General features: G+C 36.6%; 1 protein-coding gene and 1 pseudogene across 3 annotated transcripts in view; one reads left to right on the top strand and one right to left on the bottom strand.

Moving 5' to 3' along the window:
• STX17 (syntaxin 17) overlaps window positions 1-18,799 on the top strand; it is a 68,996-nt gene that overhangs the window by 34,668 nt on the left and 15,529 nt on the right. For all 3 annotated transcript variants that reach the window (XM_069576063.1, XM_069576064.1, XM_069576065.1), the window contains exon 4: window positions 10,026-10,251. In XM_069576063.1, the coding sequence (XP_069432164.1) occupies window positions 10,026-10,251 (226 nt within the window). The remainder of the gene's footprint in view (window positions 1-10,025; window positions 10,252-18,799) is intronic.
• Window positions 331-9,947, bottom strand: LOC138433110 (pre-mRNA-splicing factor SLU7 pseudogene; annotated as a pseudogene).

Below are 18,799 nucleotides of genomic sequence, written 5' to 3'. Positions count from 1 at the left end.
TGATGCCATCCAGCCCTCTCATCCTCTATCGTCCCCTTTTCCTCCTGCCCCTAAACCCTCCCAGCATCAGAGTCTTTCCCAATGAGTCAACTCTTCGCATGATGTGGCCAAAGTATTGGAGTTTCAGCTTCAGCATCAGTCCTTCCAATGAATACCCAGGACTGATCTCCTTTAGAATGGACTGGTTGGATCTCCTTGCAGTCCAAGGGACTCTCAAGAGTCTTCTCCAACACCACAGTTCAAAAGCATCAATTCTTCAGCACTCAGGTTTCTTCACAGTCCAACTCTCACATCCATACATGACCACTGGAAAAACCATAGCCTTGACTAGATGGACCTTTGTTGGCAAAGTAATATCTCTGCTTTTGAATATGCTATCTAGGTTGGTCATAACTTTCCTTCCAAGGAGTAAGGGTCTTTTAATTTCATGGCTACAGTCACCATCTGCAGTGATTTTGGAGCCTCCCCAAAATAAACTCTTCTCCAATTTTCATATATCTGGATTGTAGCCATTCCACCGATCCTTCTTCCCATCGTAGTCAAACATCAGCTGAGGCTGGACATGTTCATCTGGAATTATATTAGTCTCTGTAAATTTTGCTCCAACTCACCTAGGTCTCTCAAAACAGTCTTTCTTTTTGTGTGTCATGGCTCTACAGTTTTCACATGCTCCTTTTTGATATTTAGTAGTTATGGAATTCTCTTTTACACCCCTCTTTTACCATTCTCCAGATGGGCCTATACTGCTTTTGTTTCTCTGGCTGTGGTCTCTGGTGCTTTAAAGTAGGCATTTTTGATGGATCAACATACCATGGCACTGAAGAAATATACTGAGGAATATGAGGATTGATGTCTTTTCCTTCTTCATCAACTTCTGCAGGGGCATTGCTCAGTTTTCACTGTTCTTTTAGATCCTTTTTCTTTCTGCAGTCCTCTTTAGTCATCTTCTTTGGTTTCTCCAAACTCATTTCCTTGGGCCGTGACAAGGGGGCCACATTGGCTGCATCACAGCCGCAGCTGACATGGTTATCTGGCCTCCTGGTCCCAACGCTGCTGACCTTATGACAGCTCGACACGAATAAACTTCACCACTTTTTATTATTGAGTAGATACTATATTTTATGGATCTACCACAGTCTGTTTATCTATTCATCTGTTGATGGACATTTGAGTATTTCTAGTTTTTGTCTACTACAAATAAGTCTGCTATGAATGTTTGGATATAAGACTTTGTATGTACAAAGAATTTCGTTTCTCTTGGATAAATACTTATGAATAGAATGACTGGGCCATATTCTTTACCTTTTTAAGAATTGCCAAGTTGTTTTCCAAAATAATTGTAGCATTTTAAACTCCTGCCAGTTCCTTCATATGCTTGCTAACACTTGTTATGGTTAACCTTTTAATTTTAGCCTCTTTTTATAAGTCTGTAGTGGAATCTTATTGTCATTTTAATTTCATTTGACTAATGATGTTTACATTGTAAATTTCTTAAGTAGTAGAATCTTACTTGAAGATAAACTATACTCAGTATACTATAAACCCTAAAATAACAAAGTTATAGCTAGCAAGACAAGAAAGAAGATAAATGGAATGAAATATACTTAGTTAATTCAATACGTCTAGTCAAGGCTATGGTTTTTCCAGTGGTCATGTATGGATGTGAGAGTTGAGCTATAAAGAAAGCTGGGTGCCGAAGAATTGATGCTTTTGAACTGTGGTGTGGGAAAAGACTCTTGAGAGTCCCTTGGACTGCAAGGAGATCCAACCAGTCCATCCTAAAGGAGATCAGTCCTGGGTGTTTATTGGAAGGACTGATGTTGAAGCTGAAACTCCAATACTTTGGCTACCTGATGCCAAGAACTGACTCATTGGAAAAGACCCTGATGCTGGGAAAGATTGACGGCAGGAGGAGACGGGGATGACACAGGATGAGATGGCTGGATGGCATCACTGACTCGATGGACATGGGTTTGGGTGAACTCCGGGAGTTGGTGATGGACAAGGAGGCCTGGTGTCAGACACAACTGAGTGACTGAACTGAACTGACTCAAGGAGTCAGACACAACTGAGTGACTGAACTGAATTCAATACAAAACATAAACTGAATCTCCATACTGTTCTCCATAGTGGCTGCGCCAATTTACATTCCCACTAACAGTGTAGGCAAGTTCTCTTTTCTCCACATCCTCTCTAGCATTTAATGTTTGTAGATTTTTAAATAATGGCCTCCCCTCCCAGTCTTTATGCTGCTGTTGTCATATATTTTACTTATACTGATACATGTGTTATTTATTTCATAATGTTTAAACAGTTATCTTTTTCAAGTGATTTAGATATTAAGTGGGAGTGAGGAATCTTATTTATTTACTTCTGTTATTTCCATTTTTTGTGTGCTTAATGCCTTTATGTAAACCCATATTTTTATTTATTTTTTTATATAAATTTATTTAGTTGGAGGCTAATTACTTTAAAATATTGTATTGGTTTTGCCATATATCAACATGAATCCGCCACAGGTGTACACGTGTTCCCCATCCTGAACCCCCCTCCCACCTCCCTCCCCATACCATCCCTCTGGGTCATCCCAGTGCACCAGCCCCGAGCATCCTGTATCATGCATCAAGCCTGGACTGGCGATTCGTTTCACATATGATATTATACATGTTTCAGTACCATTCTCCCAAATCATCCCACCCTCGTCCTCTCCCACAGAGTCCAAAAGACTGTTCTATACATCTGTGTCTCCTTTGCTGTCTCTCATACAGGGTTATCGTTACCATTTTTCTAAATTCCATATATATGCGTTAGTATACCGTATTGGTGGTTTTCTTTCTGGCTTACTTCACTCTGTATAATAGACTCCAGTTTCATCCACCTCATTAGAACTGATCCAAATGTATTCTTTTTCATGGCTGAGTAATACTCCATTGCATATATGTACCACAGCTTTCTTGTCCATTCATCTGCTGATGGACATCTAGGTTGCTTCCATGTCCTGGCTATTACATACAGTGCTGCAATGAACATTGGGGTACATGTGTCTCTTTCAATTCTTGTTTCCTTGGTGTATATGCCCAGCAGTGGGATTGCTGGGTCATAAAGCAGTTCTATTTCCAGTTTTCTAAGGAATCTCCACCCTGTTCTCCATAGTGGCTGTACTAGTTTGCATTCCCACCAACAGTGTAAGAGGGTTCCCTTTTCTCCACACCCTCTCCAGCATTTATTGCTTGTAGACTTTTGGATTGCAGACATTCTGACTGGAGTGAAATGGTACCTCATTGTGGTTTTGATTTGCATTTCTCTGATAATGAGTGATGTTGAGCATCTTTTCATGTGTTTTTTAGGCCTCTGTATGTCTTCTTTGGAGAAATGTCTGTTTAGGTCTTTGGCCCATTTTTTGATTGGGTCATTTATTTTTCTGGAATTGAGCTGCAGGAGTTGCTTGTATATTTTTGAGATTAATTCTTTGTCAGTTGCTTCATTTGCTATTATTTTCTCCCATTCTGAAGGCTGTCTTTTCACCTTGCTTATAGTTTCCTTTGTTGTGCAGAAGCTTTTAATTTTAATTTGGTCCCATTTGTTTATTTTTGCTTTTGTTTCCATAATTCTGGGAGGTGGGTCATAGAGGATCCTGCTGTGATTTATGTCGGAGAGTGTTTTGCCTATGTTCTCCTCTAGGAGTTTTGTGTTTTACATTTAGATCTTTAATCCATTTTGAGTTTACTTTTATGTATGGTGTTAGAAAGTGATCTAGTTTCATTCTTTTACAAGTGGTTGACCAGTTTTCCCAGCACTACTTGTTAAAGAGTTTGTCTTTTCTCCATTGTATATTCTTGCCTCCATTGTCAAAGATAAGGTGTCCATAGGTATGTGGATTTATCTCTGGGCTTTCTATGTTGTTCCATTGATCTGTATTTCTGTTTTTGTGCCAGTACCATACTGTCTTGATGACTGTGGCTTTGTAGTAGAGCCTGAAGTCAGGCAGGTTGATTCCTCCAGTTCCATTCTTCTTTCTCAAGATTGCTTTGGCTATTCGAGTTTTTTTTTGTATTTCCATGCAAATTGTGAAATTATTTGTTCCTGCTCTGTGAAAAATACCATTGGTAGCTTGATAGGGATTGCATTGAATCTACAGATTGCTTTGGGTAGTATACTCATTTTCACTATATTGATTCTTCTGATCCATGAACATGGTATATTTCTCCATCTATTAGTGTCTTCTTTGATTTCTTTCACCAGTGTTTTATAGTTTTCTATATATAGGTCTTTTGTTTCTTTAGGTAGATATATTGCTAAGTATTTTACTCATTTCATTGCAATGATGAATGGAATTGTTTCCTTAATTTCTCTTTCTATTTTCTCATTATTAGTGTATAGGAATGCAAGGGATTTCTGTGTGTTGATTTTATATCCTGCAACTTTACTATATTCATTGATTAGCTCTAGTAATTCTCTGGTGGAGTCTTTAGGGTTTTCTCTGTAGAATATCATGTCATCTGCAAACAGTGAGAGTTTTACTTCTTCTTTTCCAATCTGGATTCCTTTTATTTCTTTTTCTGCTCTGATTGCTGTGGCCAAAACTGAACCCATATTTTTATATGGTATAATTTTCCTTTTGCCTGAAAGGCTTCCTTTAACATTTTTTAGAGTGCAGTTTTGCTGTTGTTAAATTCCTTTGTGTATGTATCTGAAGAGTCTTCATCTGGCCTTTGTTTTCAAAAGGAATTTTGCTGTATATAGAATTCTGCATTGTGTTTTTCCTTCAGTACTTCAGAGATGTTGTTCAACTGTCTTTTCAGTTGCATTGTTTCCAATGAGAAATCTGCTTTATTTTTATCTTTATTCCTATATATGTAATATGTGTCTTTTCTCTCGGTACTTTTACAGCATTCATTTTATCAGTGGTTTTGAGCACTTTGATTATAATGAGCCTTGGTAGAGTTTTCTTCATTTTTCTTGTGCTTCAAATTTGTTGAGCTTCTTGCATCTCCTCATTTATTGTTTGCATCAAATTTGGAAATTTTTTTGGCCATTATGTCTTAAAATTGTTTTCTATCCCTTCCTATCTCTGATCTCCTTCAGGGACTCTAATTATATATATACTATGCTACTTGAAGTTAGCTCACAGCTCACTGATGCTCTTTTAAATTTTTTGCATCCTCTTTTCTCTGTGTGTTTCATTTTATATATTTTCTATTTCTATGCCTTCATGTTCACTAGTATTATCAGCAGCCATGTCTAATCTACTGTTAATCCATTGTGTATTTTTCATCTCTTCTTATAATTTTCTACTCTAGAATTTTGATTTGGGTTTAATATCTTCCATTTCTCTACTTTTTAAACATATGCATACAATTATAATACTTTTTATATGCTTCTCTGCTAATTGTAATTTCTGGATCAATTTCACCTGATTATTATCTTCTTTATTGGCCATATTTTTCTTCCTCTTTGTATATATAGTAGTCTTTGCTTGGGTTACCTTTGTATGACTAGATGCTAGATAATTTTATATTCCTGTAACTCTTCTGAGCTTTGTTATAGCACATAGTTAGGTTACTTGGAAAGAGTTTGATCCTTTTGGATCAAAATGATCCTTACTTTATGATCTATTATAAGCTTGATTGGAACAATGCTTGGTCTAGGGCTACTTATTTTCCCATGACTGAAGTAAAAACCTTTTTGAGTATTCTACCCAATGCCCCATGAATTAAAGAGTTTTTCCAGTTTATCTGGTGGGACACTTTCCAGCTTTGAATGAGTGCTGAGCACTGTTCCTTCCAATCTTTTTAGATGGTATTTTTCTCCAGCCTTGGATGGTTTCCCCACATACATGTTCTAATCAGTTCTTTGCCAAATGCTTGAGGGTTACCCTTCTTCATATCTCCAGCATTCTTTTTCTGTACAGCTCTTTCCTCTTCAGTACTCTGTTCGACAAACTCTGCAGAGACAGAAGTCTATCTGTTGTTATGTTTTGAAACTGCAGGTATTGGGGTTGGCCAAACCAAAAGAATAGGTTTAATGGTTTTATTCTTTGGAATAAGAAATCATTAAGAATAAGAAAGATTTTGTGATCAAATTTTGAAACTAAGTGAAAAGTTGAAATTGTTACTACTCTAATAATTCAATGAAGAACATTAACTTGGCTTTTATAAAAACTTGATCAGCAGTGATGATACAGAGCTTGTTGAGAACACGGATTTCTGGGACTCACTTTAAAGATTCTGATTCAGTAGATGTCAGACCACATTTGGAAAGAAACTGCTCTACAGAGAGTCTGTCCCAGTTCCATAGGTAGCATAAATACAAAGAAAGTCAGGCATGGAACTGGTAGAAGTAAAATATGGCTTTCATGATTTTATTACTACTAGGAGAAATACAGGATACTTGAGCTACTTTTTAATTTTTTAAGGAAAAATTACAAGGGAAAAGTAGTAGAAAAGAGAGGGAATGAGGAAGATATAGGGAGAAATGAGGATAGTAGATAAAAGCTAGGAAAAAAAGAAAAGATTAGACAGAAGCAAGGCCAGGTATCTTAAGGGAGAGAAAGAAGAGTAGACACTAAAATGAATGCAATTAGGAGATAAATTCTTTTTAGGTTATTATGAGTTTAGAGGAATTTAAACTTAAATTTTGACTTGAAATATTTGTGAGCTGATTAGTCAGGATTTAGGATTCCTGCCTGCCTCCCCCCTTTTTCAAAAATACATTTGGTATCTATGCTTCTACTCTGATTGGAATAGGTACTATAGAACCTCAGGGAGGAAATTAAATCTGAGGCACCATTGCTTGTAAGATAGACCAGTATTTTCCTCTAAGAGGCATAAAGTGCTGCCAGTTAAATACGCTTAAAAAAAAAAAATCTCTTTTTAAGATATATTCCAGTTTCAGAGATGTTGGAAAGATGTGCCCTAAAATTGATGAAATACAGTATTTCCACTCTACCTTTATCTTTTTCTGATTTATTTTCTTTTTTAATATTAGTCATCAAGAATGGCTCAAATCTCACCTCTGTCATGAAGCCTGTGTAGATCCTTACAGTGAGATGTTTCAGGTTTCCTTTGAGCATGTTTCTTATGCCCCTTTCAGTTTTGAATATTCTTCTTAATGGAGAATCAAAAGCAAAATAGGAGTTAAGTAGTTCTGCTTTCTCTGTATCATCTGCTAACATTATACCATCTGCCCCAAGCAGTAGGCCTAAACCTTCTTTCTTGTTCCTCTTGCTCTACATGTTTTTTAAGTCTTTTTTATCATTCTTAACATTTTTCACCAGCCTCCGCTCATTCTGGGCTCTTACATACATCTTCTTCTCCTTTCACATCACTCTTTTGTGTTCATCCTTATTCACATGCCTTTCTTTTCCTTCTTTTTTTTTTTTTTTTAAACGACTGTCTTAAAATTATGAACTTACAGCACACTTTACCCAGTCATACTGGATTTTTAAAGATATCCGTCCCCCTTAACATTTTCCCTTCACCCATAGTAACAGAATTCTTAAAGTCTGACACTGTATTTTTGGCTGGGGATATAACATTGAACATATTCTATAGAAGAGGGAGAATATGTCATAGGCAAATGCTCATTAGCTGCAGAAACTTCTTAAAGCTTCTCCAAACTAATATTACCTAATGTACCTCTGTGAACCATGTAGCTTTTAACCAAGCTTTGTAACTAGTGTAGAAAAGAATCACACAGCCAAGAGCCATGTAGTGAACAATACTGTTCCAAGGCTTGAGAACTGGACCTAATCCTAACTCTGCCACTGTGTTCAACTGGACTCTGGTTTCCGTACTGTAAAATTGTGAGGTTGAATGGATGATCTTATAAGCCCCTTAGGGTTCTATGACTTTTACATATAAAATGCTTAATATCATATATCTTTAGTTTTTCCAGTTCACATTGGAATGGTAAGAGTGGATATAAAAGAAATATAAAGTCATGATAGGATAGAGGTACAACTTTTTGATTCACCCAGAAAATCTTACAAGATGCTTTAGTGTAGCTAAACTTTTTTTTTTCAGAATTGGCTTTAATATAGTGCAATAGATACTTTAGATTGTATTAAGGTGCCATATAGCTAGGAATTATGTTTATAGTTTAATGGAAAGGTTGCTGACTTATAAGAATACCTGGGTTTTAACCTCAGCTTTGCTGGTAGATAATTAAATCCTGAACAAATTTTGTTTTGATTTCTGTGTGTAATAATGTGAAATGTAATTATACGGACTATATCACCCCACTGAAAGTAGGCACTTGAAACATTAAAGGAATCAATACTTTTTGTTCTGTTTACTGTGCAGAATTTGCATTTGTGTCTGTGAAAGTACATTAGGGGAAAATAATTTAAAATATATGAACAGAGATCTGCAGTTTTAAAATAGGCATCATATATAGATCATTCCAGTATTCTTGCCTGGGAAATTCTGTGGACAGAGGAGCCTGGCAGGCTATAGTCCATGGAGTTGCAAAGACTCAGGCACAATTGAGCTACTGAGCACACATGCACAAATAGATCATTCTTACAAGTTCTGTTTAATTGTAAAAGAAAAATTGGATTTTATGTTTTCCAAGTATAGACCATTGAAAAAGATTAAAAGCTCCCTGGTTTATTTTATGAAGGTAGCACAGCCTGTTAGAGTGAGTTTAAACCTAGTGAAGGTAGCACTTACCTGTTAGAGTAAGTTTAAACCTAGTGAAGTTAGTATAGACACACACACTGGTCATGTATGCATCTGTGCACACATATACACATTCACATACTCAACACGTACTAAAATTCCAAATAAAGTATTAGCAAATTGAACCCCACAGTGTATTAAAAAATTGCATGTATTGACCAGGGAGGGTCTATCTCAGAAATATTCAAATGGCTCTATACCATGAAATTTGCCCAAAATTCATTATTACAACACATTAGAGAAAAATTTATGATTATGCCAATAGGCAATTTTTAAAAGAGAGAGAAAAGCATTTCATAAAAATCCTGCAACTTCACTCAGAAATTTAAATAAAAGAGAGAGACAACACATAGTACTGGCAGTATATGGGGAAATGGAAACTCAGACATTAGTGGTAGTGTGAATTATTAAGCCTTTCAGGGCAAAACTGGTAATAGCTTTTTAAATAAAAATGCATGTTATCCTTTGAATTCCTACAAAATATAGTATAATACTATATACTAGAATACTAATATATACTGTTACTATTTATTAGGATTTATGTGCATGCATCCTCAGTCATGTCTAACTCTTTGCGACCCCATGGACTGTGCCTGCCAGGCCCCTCTGTCCTTGGGATTATCCCCGAAAGGATACCGGAGTGGATATCCATTCCCTTCTTGAGGGGATCTTCCCGACCCGGGGATCCAACTCATATCTCCTGCAATCAGGATTTGTAGTATAGGACATTTGTTTCATAGTTTGTAATAGCTAAAAACTGGAAACAACATGAAAGACTGTTGATCACTGGGAGAGTGACTGAGTAAATTATATTATATCTGTACTATGGAATATGGTACAGTCATTGACCAGGAAGGATACCCATTATGATATTGTTAAGGTGCAGTGTGAAAGTTTGTCAGTTATAGATTATTCTGCATAATCTGCAATTCATTTTTTGTGAAAAGAAGGTCTATATATGCTAATATTTGTATGAGCAGAGAGAAGTATGCAACCCTATGTAATAGGGTTAAAAGAAGTGGTAGGCTTGATGAAGTGAGGAAATCATTGTTTTTCTTGATGTGTTTCTGCAGTGTTTCATTTTTTATGAAGAATATTTGTTACCTTTGTAATAATCACATTTAATGAAGGAAAAATGCTAAATTCAGAATATGAGGATATGAGTTCTAAAGAAGCTGGATTTGGCCGGAGATATAAAAAATAGAAAGTACTAATTAATACTGTCTGCTCTAGAGGATACTTGTAATCATGTCCATTCAAAGCCATTGTTACAGATTGGCTCTGAATGTAAAGATATTTTATATTGAGATGGTAGCTTTAATGATTTTTTTTTTTCTTTTACAGCAACTCCGCTCCAATATCCGAGAAATGGAGAAGCTTTGCTTGAAAGTGCGAAAGGATGACCTAGGGCTTCTGAAGAGAATGATAGATCCTGTTAAAGAAGAAGCATCAGCAGCAACAGCAGAATTTCTCCAACTCCATCTGGAATCTGTAGAAGAACTTAAGAAACAATTTAATGATGAAGAAACTTGTTTACAGCCTTCTTTGACCAGATCCATGACTGTTGGCGGTAATGTACTAAGTCGTATTCTTGATCATAGTATTGTAATGCAGTTAATTAAGTTCACTTCCTTGTACTGATATTGTAGATTTGCAAATTATATATAAATCTCCAGGGATACCTCCTAGTTCAGTATGCTGAATTCTTGGTCCCTGAGTGTGACTGGAAATTTGTATCCTAAACATTTCATGTGTATTAGTTGCTCAGTCGTGTCTGACTCTTTGTGACCCTGTAGACTGTAGCCCATCAGGCTCCTCTGCCCATGGAATTCTCCAGTCAAGAATACTGGAGTGGGTTGCCATTCTCTTCTCCAAAACATTTTATAGGATTAAAAAAAATAGAGGCTATGCTGTATAGTGTGAAACATAAAGGCTTCAAGTACCTACTTGTTCATATATTAAAAATAAGTTTTAAAATATTTCCTAAGGAGAAAATTAGTACTCTGGTCTGCAGAGTACTTCTCCCTCATCTCCAGGTACAGAGGCAGCCTAGCCAGGCATGCTTCTTTCTGAGGCATTCTAGTTTTCAGAGGGCGTGTCAGATCTATCTCCCATAAAAATCTGCATTGGGGGGTCACACCATTAATTTTTATGAAGTGATACTCTAAGGAAGAGGCCAGTAAAACCTGTCATTATAGCTCCTCTAAGGATGTAATTGATAATTGTTGATTACATTAAACAATGTATGTATAAAGAAACCTGAAAAAAATGATTGGTTTAATTAGTACTGCTTCAAAGCAGTTAATCTTTTTTATTCTTATAGATACTGAATGGCATAACTAACAAAGTTTCCTGCTTGAGTTGTTTACTAGAATGTGAAAGAAAGTGAAAGTCACTGTCGTGTCTGACTCTTGGTGACCCCATGGACTGTAGCCTGGCAGGCTCCTCTGTCTGTGGAATTCTCCAGGCCAGAATACTCCAAGGGATCTTCCTGACCCAGGGATCAAACCCAGGCCTCCCACATTGCAGGCAGATTCTTTACTGACTGAGCCATCAGGGAAACCCAAGAATACTGGAGTGGGTAGCCTGTCCTTCTCCAGTGGATCTTCCTGACCCAGGAATTGAAATGGGGTCTCCTGTATTGCAGGTGGATTCTTTATCAGCTGCACTACTGGGGAAGCTTACTAGAATACTTAAATATAATTTTTTTAACTTCTAAAAGCCTAAGTTTTGAATTTTCCTGGCTTGATTTTGTAATTACTGCCCTTGTTTTTCTTTTGAATTTCTCTTTTTAATTTATGCATCCTATTATATTTTATACATGTTCTAAGCCACCTTAAAACTTTATGGAAAAGATGGGGTATAAATAAATTGTTGTTGTTCAGTTGCTAAGTAGTCTCCAACTCTTTGTAACCCCATGGAATGCAGCAGCCCAAGCTCCTCTGTCTTCCACTATCTCCTGGAATTTGTTCAAATTGATGTCCATTGAGTCAGTGATGCTTTCTAACCATCTCATCCTCTGCCACCCCCTTCTCCTTTTATCTTCTATCTTTCCCAGCATCAGGGTTTTTTTCCAGTGAGTGGGGTCTTTTCCATTGAGTTGGCTCTTTGCATCAGGTGCCCAAAGTATTGGATCTTCAACTTCAGCATCAGTTCTTCCAATGATATTCAGGGTTGATGTCCCTTAAGACTGACTGGTTTGATATCCTTGCAGTCCAAGAGTCTCTCAAGAGTCTTCTCCAGCACCACGGTTTGAAAGCATCAATTCTTTGGTGCTCAGACTTCTTTATGGTCCAACTCTCACATCTGTATATAACTACTGGAAAAAGTGATATCACTGCTTTTTAATTGCTGTCTAGGTTTGACACACACACACACACACGTTAGTCACTTAGTTGTGTCTGACTCTGTGACCCCATGGGCTGTGGTCTGCCAGGCTCCTCTGTCCATGGAATTCTCTAGGCAAGAATACTAGAGTGGGTTGCTGCTCCTTTCTCCAGGGGATGTTCCCAACCCAGGGGTCGAACCCAGGTCTCCCACGTAGCAGGCAGAATCTTTACCATCTGAGCCATCAGGGAAGCCCCATTTGTCATAGCCTTTCTTCTAAGGAGCAAGCATCATAATTTCATGGCAGCGGTCACCATTTGCAGTGATTTTTGAGCCCAAGAAAATAAAATCTGTCACTGCTTCCACTTTTTCCCCCTTTTATTTGCCAGGAAGTGATGAGACTGGTTGCCATGATATTAGTTTTTCTAATGTTGAGTTTCCCAGGTGGCCCTAGTGGTAAAGAATTTATCTGCCAGTGCAGGAGATGTAAGAGACATGGGTTCAGATCCTGGGTTGGGAAGATCCTCTGCAGGAGGACATGGCAACCCAATCTAGTATTCTTGCCTAGAGAATACCATGGACAGAGGAGCCTGGTGGTCTATAGTCTATAGAGTCGCAAAGAGTTGGACATGACTGAAGCAACTTAACATGCACACATGCCAGTATTCTTGCCAGGTGAATCTTGTGGGCAGTGGAGCCTGGCAAGCTGCAGTCCATGGTATCGCAAAGTGTCTGAGGACAACAATAAATTACAAATTAGAATACAATCTGAGAGGTGTTACATCTGACCACTTTTCCTCTTTTTATTTACGTAGAAAGTAGGAGGCTCCTATATCACTCTCTGGCTCCAAAACCTGATTGTTTTAATGCTATATTTTCAGTGCTAATGAATCCAATTTTACAGGTCTCTACCAGTCTCCTTTGTCCATGGGATTCTCCAGGCAAGAATACTGGAGTGGGTTGCCATTTCCTTCTCCAGGGGATCTTCCCGAGCCAGGGACTGAACCCAGGTCTCCTGCATTGCAGGCAGACACTTTAGCCTCTGAGCCACCAGGGAAACCCTAATGCATCCAATTTTACAGGACTCTTTTTTTTTTTAATAGAAGAAACATTTAGGCCATTATTCAGTTTCTGGATAATCTTACTTTCATTGTCTCCTCAGTACCTAAGCATATAGTACATAGAACTTGGCACACAGTGGACCGTTAATAAATGTGTTATAAGTATGAATGAATAAAAATCTTTTTAGAGACAATTTTGTAATTTCAGATGTGCTCTAGTCACTTCACTGTGTAGATAATCACTGTCTAACGACACTACCCAAAGTATTGTTTTGGGTAGAAAGAAATCTTAGCACTCAACCTTGGTTGAAGAGTATTTAGGAAGAATTCTTTTTACTGTTTATATCATTGTGTTCATATAGAATTATCACCTCCATAATGATGTGGCTAAATGCTGTTCTAACTATGAAGTATAAAGCTATGCTTTCTGTTTATGTATAGAGAAACTGGGCCTTATAAGTTCCATGAGATTAAGGAGTCATCTTATTTACCAGACCCTGTGACAGTTGTGATGTTAGTAATAAAAGTGAAGATGGTGGATTTTCTGGAAAGAATCACTGGTATCAGTCTCTTCTGCTATTTAGTTTTGAATTGCCCATCACCAGCAATTCCCTCACAAACAAAAATTTTGAGTTCTATTTAAGTAGTTTAGCCTGAATTTGCATTTTATTATTGCATTGTTTATGTTTTTACTAGTAGAATTGCTTGGGCTCAACAAATTTGGTTCTACGTGTCATCAGAGGAATTGGGTGATTATTAGAAAAAGGCAGCTTACCCAGTTTGCTGGCAATTAACTTTCTCTATAGGTAGCTGACTGGTATTTAAAAAAAAAAAAGTGATGGGGAAATTTGAGGAAGCATGTATATGGAGAAAGTGAAGAAGACTGGGGCAGAGCTAGAGGGTGAGGGAGAAGAAATAGCAGGTGAAATTTGTTTTCCAACTCTGTTGATTCTCAAACTTCTCACTTCATGGAGCACCAGATTAGCTAAAGAACTAATCACTTGCCATTGAGAGAAACTATGAAATCAAATCTCTGCATCTAGTGCAGATTTGATTGAAACAGTCATTCCATTTATGAGATCAGATACCTGAATCTCATAATCTAAAACACCTAAAAAAAAAAACTCATAATCTAAAACACTGTGTATAGTTTCAAATTCTGAACAATCTTCTGGTCAGATTTTGCTTTGACTTTGTATCCATTGCCAACATTAAGCAGTTAAAATTAACTGTCTCACTCAGTGCCTGAGTATTTCACCAAACATGAAGTTTCTACTAGGTTGTGTTAAATCCATAAATATTAACAAGTAATTGAGAGGGCGGGAAAGGAGAATAATGAAAAGGAAGTAACTAATTTACATAAAACTTTAATAGTAGGGAAAGAACTGGGTTTGCTCTATGTATGGTCTTCTAGCTATAGACTCTTTTCTGTCACTGTACATGTTTTTATCCTGTGCTCTCTGGGTTTTTTTTTTTTTTTTCCCCTTTTTCCCTATTTTTGCTTTTGGTACTCATAACAGTAGTGACAGCTTATACAGAAAAAAAAGAAAAGTGATTTGCGCAGAAATTTAAGTGCCTTAAAATGCTTTTTCCTTTAAAAATTCAATCTAATTATAAATAAATTGGTTGGAAACATGAGAGCAGAAATTCAGGAGCAATGCCACATTTCCATGACTGAGATCAAAATGCAAAAATAGTTTTTCATTTACAGATAGAAATAACAAGTAGAATAGAATGTTTTTATGTTCTCTGGAGAATGAAAGAAGCCTATTACGTTTAGAGGGAAGCTGTGATGATTTTGCTGTATCTTTTGTCCAGATTCTGAGAGTTTCTAAAGCACATCTTCTCTGCCAATCTTGCTTGATCTGAGAAACTCCCTTCTGTCTCAGTTGTGTATCTAGTTTCATTTTTAGCATATTGCTTCCCACCAAGAGAAGTGATGAGCCTCCAAATTTGATTTGTATTTAGCAAGGTGTATCAAGTCATATAGAGCAAATCAGTGCTTCTCTCTGTCTTTGTCTTTCTTACTTCCCATCCAGCTCACACACTTCACCAGTGCAGTAGGAGCAGAACCTTACTACATTTTAAACAACTATTCAGAAAAGAGAAGAGTCAAACATTAAAACTCCTGGGAACTTCAGACCAGCATGTTGAATTTTATGAAATACTAGATTTTATCACTACTATCATATCATTTTATATGTACACTGGTATTGAACACATTGTGAATCATGTAGATGTTTTTATATATTACTTAGAAGGTGTCTTTTGAATTGACTTTAATTTTCTTAAAAATGTTCCTTTGGAGCTAAGTTAAGCCATGACTCCAAAGTCACTTTATTTTGATAGGTAGGTTTATATAGATGATCAGTAAAGTAATTTCAGTATGATAAAGCTGTTAGAACATGAAAGAATTCAGGAAATGCTTTTGCATTAACTTAGATTTAAAATGGAACTTTTCCTAATGTAAAATGCAGTGGAAGTTCCTTAAATATTGTGTTGTAATTCTTACTGGAATCTTTGCCCTTCCTGATATGTGGAGAAAGATCGGGGAGTGTATAGTGAGAATAGTTTGGATGCATAGAAGGAAAAAGTCTTATGTCTATGTTGCTAAGCTTATTTTTTACATCAACTAAAAATATCTTAATGTTTGAGTTTATAGTCAATAATGTTTTAAAAAAATAGAATCTGAATAACACTGCTAAGTGATACCATATTTCACATAGACTTTACACTTGCAGTTGTTTGCAAGTGAGTGAAATTGAGATTGTTATACAAGAATAGCAGTTTTGACTTCAGTGGACAGGGTAAGAATTGTTTGGCTGTCTTTCCCGCAGCTATAATCTCTCTGTGTTTTGCCTCATTATGTCTACAGTAGTTTGTAAAAGTTCAAAGTCAATGGATGAACACTGAGATAGTGATTTTTAATACAAGCTGGAATAAATGAATTACGGAAGTTGTAGAAATTAAGAGGTTCCTTTCTTAATTGTTAGTCATGCCTTGAATTGATTAGCAATGTTCTGAGTTGTAAGTTTACAGCAGGATTTTCCATGGAAGAGAACAGATTTCTTTGTTCTAAGACTCCATTTGAACTAAGATACATACGCAGTTTGGTTTCAAGTGAAACGTAAATGACTTACACATTTAATTATTTTTTTCATTGAGGGAAATCTTTTATGCTTGCTTAAAATGTCAAACATTTCCCATCCCTTCATTTTTAGATTAAGAATTTTTGTATGATAATCTCTCCTCATTTTGTTATACATCCTGGCATACTGCATTGGAAGCTTCTCTAATAGTACAATAATTATGGCTTTAAAAAGTCTTTTGAGTGATATTTACAAAGTTTTGCTTTACATTTGATCTATTAATGAAAAGAGGTATCATTATTTATCATCCTATTAAGGAAGTTGGAGTTCTTATTACAAATGGAATATTAAGTAGAAGAAAGATCTTAGAGTAATTAATTACTTTGATTGAAGTAAAAAGTTTTTTTATGTGGTAACTTAGGACATGGAGTAAATAACTCTCCTAAACCTTTGTAAAAATCAGAGCTTTTAATATGTTGGATATTTGCCATATGTTGTAATGTAAAACTTTACTCTGTGTGTATTGTTTTTGCTCTTCCTTTAAGGTAGGGAAACATATTCATTTCAGTTAAGATTCAAAATTAACACTGTCAATTCTGATAGACCTACAGATTTTAAACTTTCAGTCAACCGACTGCCCTTCCTAAACAATTCAAATAGGTTTTATTTCTTAAGAGGTAAAACATTCACAAACTTTGAAAGTAAAATAGAAATGCAGTTTTATAAATACCATTCAGAGGGGCTTCCCTGATAGCTCAGATGGTAAAGAGTCCATCAGCAATCCAAGAGGCCTGGGTTCATTTCCTGGGTCAGTAAGACCCCCTGGAGAAGGGAATGGCACCCACTCCAGTATTCTTGCCTGGAGAATCCCATGGGCAGAGGAGCCTGGTGGGCTACAGCCCATGGGATCACAAAGAGTTGAACATGACTGAGCAACTAACACAACCACATAGGCTTAGATGAAAGGAGAAATTGATAGAAAAGATGAACTTAAGAGTCATAATGACTTATTTTTAGGAATACAGCAGGTCACATCACTTTGTTACTTTCCTGTTTATAACCTTTAGTAGATTTCCATGGTCTTCTGAACAAAGTCCAAAGTCTTTTAACTGGGCTGCAAAGTCCCTCCTAACCATCTATAATGTCTTATACTTCTAGCTGTACGTTTTCAACTTTATGCTTTGGCAAGACCAGACTGCTGATTTTATGTTAAGCTATATTGGGTATTTTCTGAGAAACTTTTTCATGTTGGTCTCTCTATTTAGAATTTATATTCCTGTCTTCTTAGCCTAATAAGAAAAAATTAACCTCTTTTAGTAAGTTGTTCCATAAACTGCACACCACACCAAACTTGGTCAGATGCCATGCCCAGCTTGAAACTCCCATAAACACTGTAGGTATCTGTATCTATTTATCTAGATATCAGTGCAGTCTCTTATTGTTTTAGGATTGTCTGTTTGTCTGTTTACTTTTCTAGAATGTAAGTTCTTTGAGAACAGCTACTTTGTACTGTTCACTTTTTTATCTTTGATGCTCAACCCAAAACATAATGGATACTCAGAAATATTAAAGTACTAGATGTTTTGAGCTTTCAGTAAGGAAGACAAAGGGAAGTAGACCTTCAGATCTCATCTCTCCATTTCCACTGCCACTGTTCTAGAGCACACCGTCATCATTTAGCACCAGACACATTGAAAAGCCTCCCAACTGGTTTTCACTCTCTAATTTTTTGCCTTTCAACTTAATCCTTAATCTGTTCTTCACAGTACAGCTGTGGTTACCTTTCTAAATCTGAAATCTGATTATGGCACCCTCAATTTCCCAGTAGTCTCCATATCCTTTTAAAAGTTCCATATTGATCTTAAGAGAAAGACAAAACTCTTTAATGTAATTTACAGTGCCATAAATGATGTCACCTTAGACTTCCAGCCTCAACCGTTGTTTTCTCTTGTCATAGTCTGTGCTTCAGCTATACTGACCGGTTTCAGTTCCTAAACTTAAGCATATTAGTCTTTCTGAACTTAATATTCTCTCCTTCCCCCTTCACGCTTGCCCTGGTTCAGCACTGTAATTTCTGTTCATCCTCAGGCTTTAGCTTCACAACCTTGTCAGATCACTCTTTCTCTACAAGTCTCAGTTAAATACCTTTCTTCTGTGCTCACATAGCATACCATACTTACCCATATCATAGTTCTTTTCAGACTGTACTGAACTTGCCTGTAAACCTCTTTATCACACATTATATAGTAAACTCCATTAACAGTAACAGCAGTGACAGTATTCTTAATAGATAAGCCAGGCACCATTTAAAATAAACATCACCTTATTTTACAAGTGAGGGAAATAAGCCAAAGAAATCAAAGAGCTAAGTAAATAGGCAAACTAGGATTCTAACCCAGGTCTTTCCAACTAGGCCGATACTCCTAACCACTATGACTTCTTGGAACTGATTTGCCTTAGCATATTGATTGGCATATAGTAGGCATTTTATAAATATCAGTTTAATGACATTGGTAAAACCAAGGAGGAGGTAATGAGAAAGACTTGAAGGTAGAGTTTGGAGTATAAATTCATCTTTATAGCAGTGTTAATGACTAAAGGCTTAAAGGGTTGATGACTTTTTAAAATTCAGAAAAGACAT

Source organism: Ovis canadensis, chromosome 2 (genome assembly GCF_042477335.2).
Source record: "Ovis canadensis isolate MfBH-ARS-UI-01 breed Bighorn chromosome 2, ARS-UI_OviCan_v2, whole genome shotgun sequence".
In the NCBI taxonomy this organism is placed as follows: domain Eukaryota; kingdom Metazoa; phylum Chordata; class Mammalia; order Artiodactyla; family Bovidae; genus Ovis; species Ovis canadensis.
The sequence above is the reverse complement of the archived record's forward strand: the minus strand, read 5'-3'. Positions and strand labels throughout refer to the sequence as shown.